Source organism: Plectropomus leopardus, chromosome 11 (genome assembly GCF_008729295.1).
Source record: "Plectropomus leopardus isolate mb chromosome 11, YSFRI_Pleo_2.0, whole genome shotgun sequence".
Classification (NCBI taxonomy): Eukaryota; Metazoa; Chordata; class Actinopteri; order Perciformes; family Serranidae; genus Plectropomus; species Plectropomus leopardus.
The window spans coordinates 19,687,978-19,700,446 of NC_056473.1; the positions used below are offsets into that span (position 1 = coordinate 19,687,978).

General features: G+C 39.5%; 1 protein-coding gene across 3 annotated transcripts in view; it reads left to right on the top strand.

The window, feature by feature from the left end:
* si:dkey-246g23.2 (solute carrier family 66 member 2) overlaps positions 1-12,469 on the top strand; it is a 60,246-nt gene that overhangs the window by 25,460 nt on the left and 22,317 nt on the right. For all 3 annotated transcript variants that reach the window (XM_042496841.1, XM_042496840.1, XM_042496839.1), the window contains exon 4: positions 10,741-10,957. In XM_042496841.1, the coding sequence (XP_042352775.1) occupies positions 10,741-10,957 (217 nt within the window). The remainder of the gene's footprint in view (positions 1-10,740; positions 10,958-12,469) is intronic.

Consider the following 12,469-nt stretch of genomic DNA (forward strand, 5'->3'; position numbering starts at 1 on the left):
ATTTCCCTTTTTTTGAAAAAATGACTTATGCACTTTGGGTTTAGGCGACTCGGGTCCAAGGAGATGTATGATGACCTTTAGAATAATGTGGGAGACAAAAATGAAGCGAGACTAAAAAAATCAATCGTGGTGACATTTACATTAGCTGAAATCATTACCATGTTATTCATGTTAATAACATTTTCCCAGCATCAGTATGCCATATTCCAGTTAAGCACCTCGTCATATCAATAATTTCATTATACAGTATCCACTACACTTGTACTAACCAGGTATAGCATATTGAAAGGCACCATCTTTATATATATATATATTAAATACGGTCTTAACTTTTAAGTAGTTTCCAGTAAAGATTGTAGTTATTTATGGTTTTATTAAATATTTATCACTTTATGGGCCCTTATGTTGTTTTTATGTTGTAATGATGCAGTTTTCCACAGGGATAAATAATGTATTCTATTTATAGCTATTTTTTGCATACAGGGTAAAATAATATGGCAACTGTTGTAATAACTATTGTCCCCTGCACTGCACTTTGTTCTGTTGTTATTTATTACGACAAACTTCTCCACACACAAATACGAGCCACAACATCTCATTTAGTGAGGGACGTAATCAACCAAAGAAAATCTTGGTCAACTGAAATTCTACTTACTCTTCAACCAACTGAGTGGGCGACGGGGAAAAGAAATCTGCATGTTATCTCTAAATTAACTAAATAGCCTCAGTGCACTGAGTGCACTCTACCTCGTAGCAGTGTGTATCGACCAAAGGATTTTTTTCCCTGTCACAGGGCTCGATATTAACACGTGCCCAGGGCAAGTAAAACGCTGTGTTCAGGCATGTGGAATGCCCTGAGTAAAAAACTAATGTGAACTCCAATGTAAAATTATCTGACAAATGAAATGCGTGCTGTAACGCTTTTTCACCTGATCTGCATGGGAGTCCATGCAGCTGATTGAAAAATATGACATATTGCAAACTATAGAAGGCAACTCTAGAAGCTAACGTTAGCCATCCTGTCGCTCAGGTGTGATTGTCTCCCTTTCAGAAGCTTTGCAATGAAGATTTGAACTGCAGTGCCTTTTTGGAGACCCAAGTGCGTTTTTCTAAAGTAAGCGTATTTTTAAAATAATTTGCAATGGGAGTGCCGCATTTCCACGCTGCGCTACAAACACCAGTAGCACGAGGAGTTGCTGGGCGTGAATTCTGCACTGAGCACTGCCAGTTGGACATTTTTTTTTCTATTTAGAGTGCCAAGAGTTGAAAGATGTTCATCTTTTGACAAAGCAATCAAAGCATTTCAGCTAAAAAATTGCTGAGCCTCAAAGTACTCTTTAACGCCCCCAGATGGGCGTTTCCTTATGAGTGCCTGGTGTTTTCAGCTACAAAAATAAAAACCTTTTGGTGTACACACAGCCTTAGTAAAATAAATTCATGATGGTGAATATGATGCTGAATGTCTTTTGTGATTATTTATCTGTCTCCTGACAGGTAAAACGCTGCATTGATAATTGTCACCAGCCATCCAATCTTAGTGGAGAAGGGGCAGTGCAAATACCACACTGACCAACACAGAGGACAAATGCAAGTGCTGTACAACAATAACAGCTGACATTTTTGGCTAGGAAAAGAAACACTTTGGTGGACACATGGCCTTAACTCCAGCGATTATCTGACTAATGAAAATTTGGTCAGATAAGATTATAACGACTGAACAATCGACCAGAGATTTACAGCCCTACATTTAGTCAATTTTTGAACTGGAATTAAGTGAATAACAATAGAATATTGTGAAATGATCATATAGTCGTGGTGTGATTCCTCTCAAATCCAGTAAACAATCATTTTGTATTATTGCTCAGCCTTATACAAGCCCGTGGAAGGACACTTAAGCAACCGCATACACGCATACATACAGGCGGTAAGGTCATGGCAAAAAATTGGGCCTCAAACCTGACTGGATGGAAGTCTTCTAGGGGGAAGAGTGGCTCACTGACTCCCTCGTTTATCTCAGAGCTGCAGGCACCTGCCATTGACTTTCAGGGACGGAAATATACAGAGGCGCTAGAGCGAGAATGAATGTTAATAGGTAGAGTGGATGGTGGCGGTGGATGTGTTGGTTAGACACATGCCAGAACTGCCAATGGACCTAAAGCTGAAACAGTCTACTGATAGATGTATGGTATTCTGTCAGGATACACACAAACAAGCACAGGAGCGGGCCATCAATCTTCCTGTTGTTGAAGCTGAATGTCTTCACCACACATGCTTAAAAAAATGTTTGAATAGACCTTTCTGTCTGTCTCTATCTGTTCATAGAGAACAGGAGTATCACAAAGATGTGGCTCCTGTCATGTGTGCAAGGTTGTTGAGGCCCTGTCAGTGAAGTAAGTGCATATTCTGACTCAGTTATTAAGCCTTTTGGGAGCTCAGAGTTATTCTTTTATGAAAGATGTATGGACGTAGAATCCATTAGTACATAGCAGAGGTCGAGCGTCCACAGAAATATTGTTGTGGGTCATTAACGCCAATAGAGCTCATTAGTTAAACTCGGTCTGGGTCAAAGGGCTAGGAAGAACACACACATATACTCAGTGAGGATGCAATCAGTTGTGGAAAAACACAGTCATGGTTCACTAGCAAGGTCAAAGCTGCCCTCTTTCAGAAGTGCTACTGTGGCAGAAACTCAGAGGAAAAAGTGTTCTTGGCGAAAGATTATTATTATTTGCTGCAAGCCAACCAGACCATGATGAAAAAGCTTTTTTCTCTCTCTCTCTCAAAGCATAGTTTTGTCATCTTTCTCCTTTCGCCATTGTTTTTTTTTCTTAAAATTGGCTGCCAAAACATGTAGTAACCAATGTAAACGAGATAAAATAAGTGGAACTAATAAGACAAAAAATATAGCCTAATCATATGAGTAAAAATCTATAGCAGCTATACATTGATACAGTTTTGGCAATAAGACCTTTAATTCCCTTAATGTCATTATGGTAGAAGGAGGTATATTTCTCTCTCTTTCTCTCTCTCTTAACAAGGAGATGACCTCATAACTATCCAGTTATTTTCAACCACACTACAGCATATTCTTTGTAGTTACCAGCAGGACACATCTTTTAAAGTGCTCACAGAACTGTATTGACTGGACTTGTGAATGTGTTACTTGGATGTTTCTGCATGAACAACCTCAGTAATACACATAATACTATGCAAATGAATGTGCCAGTCATCCCTGTGAATAGATATGCATTAGAGGATGCACCTCATCTTTTTTGTTTTGATGGATGTGACCAAACACATCTTAGAGCAACCACTGCAGTGCAGTCAAGAAGCAAAGAAACAAGGTGGCCCTCTTTTACAACTACACTTTTTTGGTTAATTTACAGCACACATTAGATAATGATAGAGGATGTGCTTACGGCAAACTGGGTAGTGAAGCAACAAATCCAACACTGGATTAAATATGTAAGCTGAAAAGATAATGCAACAGAAACAAATAAAAACTCAAATGCATAATGTGGTGTGCAGCCTATTGCAATATGCACCATTCCCCTGTGGCACACATACACACAGAAGCTATTGCGACTCTTACAGTAACAGTAATTGCACTGGACTTTGTGATTCCCATGAGTGTGTGCATGCATGCATAATTATGTGTGTATTGAGGCATTTTTGTGCATAGTGTGTGGTTCTTCAACATGAGATTAGAAATTTTAATTTTCAGCAAAATGCGCAAAAAAAGATCACCCTGAACAGCAAAGCGTGCAGTTAAAATGACCTTAACCACATTGTCTTTTTTTTTGTTCTGTTTTTTGTGTGACTGAAGATGTACAGTGACTGAGCACAGTCAGTGACACGACTGGAAAGTTTACAGCCAGACAGATGTGAACTGAAGTGGTAGAAACCATAGTCCTTGTTGCCACAAATATCCCCTGTAATGCTTGGTTGGTCTTGAGTCGTCCGCTCTCCACACAGTGCCGGCGTTGTCTCAGTCTGACATTGTGCAGCATCCCTTCTAAAAATTCCTCTCCACTGGGATGCATCTTAACAATTTAGCAGGAGGGAGGGAGAGTGAAATGAAACGGATGATGTGGTTGATGCAAAAGAATGAAGTGGCTTGTCTGGAATTGTAATGAGATGGTCCTTGTCATCATTGTTTCAATTCAGTTTGTGTTGACTGGTTTAGTGTGTTGATTGTGCTATGCCCGGCTGAATTTCATAAATAATTGCTAAAATTTTGTGTTTTGATAATTTTTCGATATTTTTATCCTTTTTGACCCAGTGTGGGATTAGTAAACACTGAAGGCAGTTTGTTCGTGTGTGTGCTACTTTCCCACATTGAGTGGACATTATTTCAGAAGCTTTTGTATTATTCAGGGAGCTTACAAAGAGAGAGGGAGACACAGAGACCAGTGGACCCTTTCCTGTCTTCACTCAGACCTGTTCTGCTGGTGATCTGTGTTTTCAGCTGCAGAAACAAGCCCCCCCTTTCTTTGGTTTTCAGTCTGTCACCGAGCGATGGTTCAGAATGGTTCAGTGACTCTGTGTCTGTCCAAATGATTGCAGAGCGCCTGTGGTGCTTATATTAAAGCTTGTCAAGATGGTATTCGAGGATTTTTCTGTTGCGCTGGCCTGTGCTGTCAATATAGTCTGCAGAGCTGTGTTGATGAGCTGAAAAAGCAAAGGCAGACAGCAGGCTCAGTTCATAGATAATGTGAGCTCTAAGATCTAATACGCTCTGGTTGCATTTAGGCTTATGCAGAATGATTTTGTTTTGTTTTTTAAGTGCACTTAATTGCATTTTTAAAATGTAACAATCCTGATCGTAAGAAGAATAGTGTTTTCATTAGTGTTTTCTACGGTCATTCTGCTGATCTCTCCTACCAACTAAGAGTAGGAAACTTGTAATTTATTTATATATTGATCACGTATTTAAAATAGAAAGTTTAAATCGTATGCCCCGATGTAAAGTTTTCCCTGTGGTATTACAATTGGTATCCAATAAAAATAATTTTTCAAGTTTTTGTATTTAAGATAGAAATTCCAGCATAATGACAAGACCCAGTATTCTAAAAATATATCAGTGTATTAATATATGTCAATACAGTTTCAGTCCATTTTTGCAGTATCTATACACCAGTACTCTCATTTTCTTACTGTTAATTTTATTACAGTCGTTCTTCTGCCCTCTGCTTCTAACAAAAAGTGAAAGTCAGAGATCTGAACCATCAGTTAGAGACTCAGAGTTGACTGAGATAGCTTCAAGTCAAGTTTTTTGTTTTTGTTTTTTTTTTTGTTTGTCAGTCTTATGTGCAGTGTAAAGTCTGGGGATGTTATGATCCCCAGACTTTACTGTAGATTGAGTACTCTTGATTGTTTTGGTAGAGGCTTTTGCGTCTGTTGCAGCGGCATACAGGACATGACACTTTGCATTGTAAGGCTCTGAAATAACATTATCTTCTGTCCTCTGCTTAGAAGTGGTGAATTTACAGCTTACAGCAACTAGCATGGTATAGTCTCTGGCTTTTGTTTGATATCAATTGTCAGCAAAAAATGCTGTTGCGCATTTGCGATCTGTTATTAGCGCCCTTGGCTTGTTTACTATATTATATGATTGCCACTGTCACACTGAAAGTCTAGCTGAGCCCTTTTCAAACTGTAAAACTTTATATGGAAAAAATACCCAAATCTCTGAATATTCTTCTTTAACAGCCAACATCATTCTCATTCACAGTTAGTTCAGTCCTACTTTTTTTTTTTTTAAAAATTAGTGTATATGCCCTCAATATTGATTTTCTGCAGGGTATTGAAAATATCAATGTTTTTCAAGCTAAAGAAGTTAACAATTCCAGTATTGTAACAACACTAGTCCCTTGTGTTCTCAACCTGATCTGTGGACAATCTAAAAAAAAAATGTTTTTTTTCCCCATTAGAATATTCGGAAAATGCCATTAGATCCTGCATGCGCTACAAGAATCCACACTTATCTGCAGATTAGACCAGTGAGCCGAGCACCCAACAGACAGCGTACAAGAAATGTCAAACAACAACTTTCACACATCTTAAAATACATTGACTCCACAGAGCTGAGTCGTTCTGCTCGCAGACTGACAGCGCTGAGTCAGCATATCTCGGCGCTCTCTAGCTGTCAGCATCTATCCTCGTCTCTGTCTCTCTATTCTCAGCTCCATACTGCGCTTTCTCTGCTCGGGCCTGATGGGAAATACTGCGAGTTTAGCCTCCACGCATTTACTTGACTGACTCGAAACTACATTCCCTCTTCTGACTCACTTACCCTCCATCCCTTCTTCAATCTCTAATCATCCTCTTCCTCCCCTGTGCAGCTCATGTGAGAGTGCTCTTAAGCTCTAACAGTGCTGAAACAAAGACTTGATAACGCTACACCCCAGATAGACTTGCTGAGGCTGTCACAACTGCAGACACACACCTGAACAGACACACACGTACATAAATTGATTGACTTATCCCGCGCGAGCAACTTCACATCCTCTCCGAGTAACTTCATACAAAGGTACTGACATCCTCGCAGCTGCTTCCTTGCCCATTTTAGTAATTGAATTGTTTGATCTTGAATGGGCTTTGTGTAAACAAAGAGTCCTTGTGAAGAAAGAGCGCCTCGCCTCCTCCTGACACTCCAGAGTCTCTGGGGTCTTTGTAGTGCAGCCCTGGTCTCAACACACACCAGACAGGAGGATGCTGTTTGGAAAAGGGCAGGCCACCTGTCCTGTCCTCGGGTGACGGGACAGCAGCCACAGTGGAGGTGTGTGTGTTTGTGTGTGTGAAGTGAAAACTTTTTTATTCAGCGAGGTGGGGGAAAGAGGTAATTAAAACAGTGAGAGGAAGGAAGGAAGCTGGTCTGGGAGAGACACTGGCGATGATGCATGATATAGGAGCCCAAATAAAACAGATGACTCTATAAATGATGCATAGCTCTCTTTTTTCATTATACTCTTCCAGGCAATTTGATTATGCAGGTAAACATACAAGGCTGTGTAAGTGGGAGATGAAATGGGACAGAGAGAGAGAGGGAGCGGGGATAAGAGGAGGGAAAGTGGGTATGTTGCTCTCTGTATGTAAATAGATTAGATTGCTCGGTAGGAGGACAAGAGAAGAGCCTTTTTGTGTATGCGTGTGCGGCCGATTAGCAGTAGAGAGGAAGTGGGAAGATGAATTAAAAATAAAGAAAAAGAAAAATGTGAGTGGCTAAGCGGGAAGCTTTTTACGGTGAAAAGTTGACAGTAGTTTTCAATATACCACTTGTCTCATTGTTGCTGCTGTCAGCATGTTTATACTTCACCACCTTGGCCTCGTTCAAAAAGGAAATGAAAGGACATTTATGTTGCAGATAAAGGGCAGCCTCTGCCTCTCCAGTCTCCCTCTACCAGCTGCTAGTGTCTGTAATAACTCAGGTTTGATGTGGTGTTGAAGTTTAGGGGTGCCAAGAGTGCAGAGAGACTTGTGAATAAGAGCTGAAATGTGCCAGAATCTCTTTCTCCAGCTCTTTGGTTTCTGTCAGTGTCTTGGTTTGCGTGGACAGTCATATGTCATGCCCTGTGAGTCGATATATGTCAAGTAGTATATATGTAAGAGAGCTGAGAAATCTGCATATGTTGTGTGGTAGCGCTCTCCCACCTCGAGTGTGTTGTTAGCTGTTGGAGTCTTTTGTGGCTCTCGGTAATAAAGCCATTAATCACATTCGCTGTTTGCCACAAAGACGCCACACTGCACTTGCTGCAAGATGTCTCACTTTGTCTGTCCCAGGATGCAGAATCAAGATGCAGCTCACTGGAGTGGAATGGGAAATGTCCCAGCCTGGTGCTGGTTGTGTATGTGTGTATACCTGCTTGAGTGCCTGCATACTGAATACTTTGTGTGACCATCTATGTACAGCATGAGAGATGATATAATGGATAAAGCCCTGTTCAGGCAAAGAACCACTTCAAATTGGAAATGCTCCTCTAGAATGAATAAGTAGGCAGGAATATATACTGGGTGCCAGTATATATAGTTTCCCTGTGTCATTCATTGGCAGACCATTGCAGTTTGAGTCGCCACAAAAGTAGATTTTTACAACCTACCTGATGGCAAATCAGGACTTCTTGTAATTTTACTATAACTGTGTGATAACTATAACAGATAATAGCAATAGCCAAGGCCAGGGCCTTGTTTGTGGGTTGCGGACGCATGTCTGTCATTCTTTTGAATGCTATATTTCAACGCCTCAAGGGAACTTGTTAAATTTTAATACAAACAATCACTTGGATTCAATGATGAGCTGATTAGATTTTGGTAGTCATAAGCGAAAGGTCAACCCCTAACCCTTGACCTTGTCTGTTTTATTCTTGTGAACGCAATATCTAAAGAAAACCTTCAGGGTTTTTTTTTTTCTTTCAAATTTGACACAAACGATCACTTTCACTCAAGGATGACCTGATTAGATTTCGGTGGTCAAATGTGAAGGTCACAGTGATCATAATGTGTTATAATGCATTGAAGACACCGAATTAACAATATATTATTCATACTCTGATCGTTATGGCCCACCAGCAGATGGAGACATAAAACACAATGCTTTTCAATGTATGTAATATTTATTAATTGTTGAAAATAAGAAAAATACTTCAACTAAGGGTTGATGTTTTGTACATGTTCACTTTGTCAATTAAAAAAAATGGTTTGTTATATCAGCAGAAATCAGCATGATAGTCATGATTTTAAAGCCAATATCTGCCGATATAGATGATGTGCCGATATTATAGTGCATTCCTAATTGAGTCATGTTAATTATATTCAATTAAATAGTATGATCACTGATGTACAGTACACTTCCTAAGACTAATGCAAGTCCTGAGCAAACTAGAGTTGTAGCTGTTAACAGTGAAACCGTTAATTGTAGAATGAAACCGGCGGTTATTAAACCGTATACATTTGCTTTTCTATGGTATTGCAAAAAATGCTATATAGGGAGGATCTCACCCTCATGCATGTATCTCCTTTCCTTCTCCACTGACTGTCAGGCTTCTTACACACACTTACATTTTGAAAAATGGTTTTAGGTTTTAGTAATAATAAAGCTATAGTTTAAAAAAAAAGAAAAAAAATCCCTTTTGTTTTCAGGTCTTTAAGTGTCCTTGTACCAGATGATGATAATTACAACAAATATAATAAATACCATGAGATGATGATATTTTTTGAGTCCTTAACTGTACTGCTAAATCTCATACCATTGCAACCCTAAACCAAACTGGTGCTAGAACATTATTTTCTTGAATTGATGATCAACGAAAGATTATTAGACAACAAATTTGATCAATCATTTAAGTAATTTGTCATGAAAAGTGCCAAGCATTCCCTGGTTTTACCTTTTCACTGTAACAGGGTTGCCCCGTTTTCTAACATTGATCAAACTGTTAATCAAAAGAAAAATATTCAATAGTTTTAATCACCAATGAAATCAATGTTTCGCAGCCCTAAAACAACCACATTCGATAAGATTTTCTCATCAGTCTTTGCAATCAACGTTTTTCCCTCACCTATGTAGAAATTCAAGGACATGCTCTCTCACATTGAAATATACGCACATTTTTCACAGATAGGTGCAGCCTGTTCAGTCAGTGTGAGGTGTAACAGCTGCACATGCTGAAGTCAGGTGCTGCGCAGTATGCAGCGTTACACTTGAGTCCCCATGCTAACTAATGTGCTCTTATTTAGCCATCAATCCCCCTTCGCTGATGTCAGCTGGGTTTTTTTTACAGCTCTATGGTCATACATATGCAATGAGAGATTGTCGATCATCTCACATTATGGTCCATTGAGGAGATGGCTGATGGTGACGAGAATGTAGATGTAGTGGGCCTAATGTTTCTCCTCATGAGTTTTTCTTGGCAGCTCCCGAACCAGTCTCCAACTCAGTCCCTCTGAAGCTTATAGGAAAGACATTGTTTTAGGTTGAGAAACAAGCTGGGACTATTTAAATTTCTTCAATTCATTTTCTAAAATCATGCTCCTTTTCCACTCAGGTTGAGTGGCTGTTTTAGAGGACAACATTGTATTTGTCAGTGAATTGTAAAAGCCGCACATAACAAATAGAGTTGTGTCAGTGGGAAGACAGCTTTAAACCAAAGGTAATAAACTTTCTAAATGTAAAGTCTGGCCTCATCAAAGGCCAGGTTATTCCAAAGAAATAGAAATGTAAACGCTTTCGAGTATCTCATTTATCTTTGTTCCACTTACTTATGCATGTGCATAGTATTGATTTAGGAGTGCTGTCTTGGCATAATTTCTATGCATCCTTTAATGGAATGCTCTTATTCCTGCCCGTTTCTCCTGCCGTCTTTCTCCCGCTATTTCGCCCCCGCTGCATTCAATCTCGTCCTGTCATTCTTGGTCTTTTGTTTCCATCTGCATGTACTGGTAGCACCTTTTCACCTTTCAGCATTACTTACACTAACACGCGTGAACACACACAAACACACTCACACAATGCCTCGCTCTAAGTCTGTATCTGAATTGGATCGTGTCTCCAGGCTCTTCTGTCCACTTTCTTTTTTTCTTAATCCTCCCACACTTTCCCCAATCTTCACTTTCCTTCCTGTTTCCTCTCTGCTCTACCTGTCACATCTATTCAGTTATTACCAGCTGCTAACTAATACTGATGACAAGTATTGAGTTTAAGTTTACTTGTTTCTCTGTGTCTGCTTTGTTCTCTCTTCTCTCCAGACTTGGATTTTCGTTACTTCTGGAAGTGGAGTGCGTTTGAGGACTACCTGCTCTTCTGTTTTGGCTTCACCGTGCTGTGTGCGGTCATCACCCTGCTGCTGCTGGACTCCGCCGTGTTTGTGGAGACGCTAGGCTCCCTGGCTGTGATGTTTGAGGCCATGCTGGGCGTCCCGCAGCTGCTGCAAAACTTTCAAAACCGATCTACCAAAGGCATGAGGTACAGCACTCTCTCAGATCAAGCAAAATTTTGCAACAAGAACATACTTCACCATACTCACACTGGCATGCAGTGGCACAATGTCACAGAACTTAAGTAGTGCACATGGAAAGTATTCTCATTAACCTTAATGTCAAGCGAGTGCAAGTAATTTATATTCTCACATAAAATATGCTAATAAGGTCATTTATAATCATTAGAGGCCAAATTAAAAAATGAAAAAAACAACTAATCAGTGATGGATAAACCAAAAGGCTGAGTCATAAACATCTACCTAACAATTATCTGTTTCATCGACAAGAATATTGTGAATTACTAGTGATGAACAGTGACACTCTGATTAACCTTGAAAAAGAAAGTTGCAAAGAGTCCCTCCTTTCAGGCCTGGTGTTTAAACGGCATCAATGACAGAAAACTAAGTACAAAAAAAACAGAAAAGGTGATGATGATACTGTAGTATAACCTGCCTTCTATAATCAGTCAAAAGAATCCATATATTCCCTACCAGAAATGTTCTTGATAGTATTATTACATGGCGCATTTGAACAATTCCTGAGGTTTACACTCTACCCATGTTAAATTTGAGGTCACCTTGAATGAAAAGAGGTGGTGAGGATGAAAGGGGGGTGGGGGACAAAAGGCTGAGGTTGCATTTTAAATGTTATTATTGTTACAATTATGGCAGTCTGTGCAAAGGTTAGTATGTACCCTGATTAGCCTCCCAGGTAGAGGACTGTAAGATCAATTACACCCCTAATGGCACAAAACCTCATACTAATTATGATCATTATTTCCTCATTATGTCTCTTGTCTGTCATCAGTGCAAAAATCATGCATACTCTGTGTGTGTGTGTGTGTGTGTGTGTGTGTGTGTGTGTGTGTGTGTGTCTGGTGGCATGCTTTGTTGGTCACTCATCCCTGAAAAGAGCCTGTAGAGACAAAGCAAAATATATTTACATTTTCACATCAGAACACAGCCCCTGTCATTTGTTTTTAGTAGATATTCAGGAATTATAGAAGTCAGACAGACACAAGTTAACATGCACATCAGGGGAATATGTTGATGGTCCTAAAATTAGGATTTTGCAGTGACGTCAAATGGAATTAGCAGCTCTCCCAAAGGTTGAAAGTGGTTTTGTTTTCCATATCTTTAACTCAAAATTATTTGAAACACAAATGCAAAATTGCCAAATATGTATCGAAGTAATCATTTGTAATTTTTGTTCTATAAATGTCAGAAAATCTTGACATATTCCAGTCACAATTTTCTTAAGTTGGTTGAAGAGCTTCAACCAACAGTCCAAAACCCAGATATTCAGTTTACCATAAATCCCCAAATAGCAGCAGCAAATCCTCACAATGTAAAAGCTGGAAGTTAGAAATGTTCAGCATTGTTTCCTGAACAAGACTAAAAATCTACAGTCATTCTAGCAGCTCTGTGAGGCTGTACGTAGAAAAAGCATTCAGGGCTTAGTAATAAGGATTGCCCTTGTCAAATAAAATAGTAAAAAA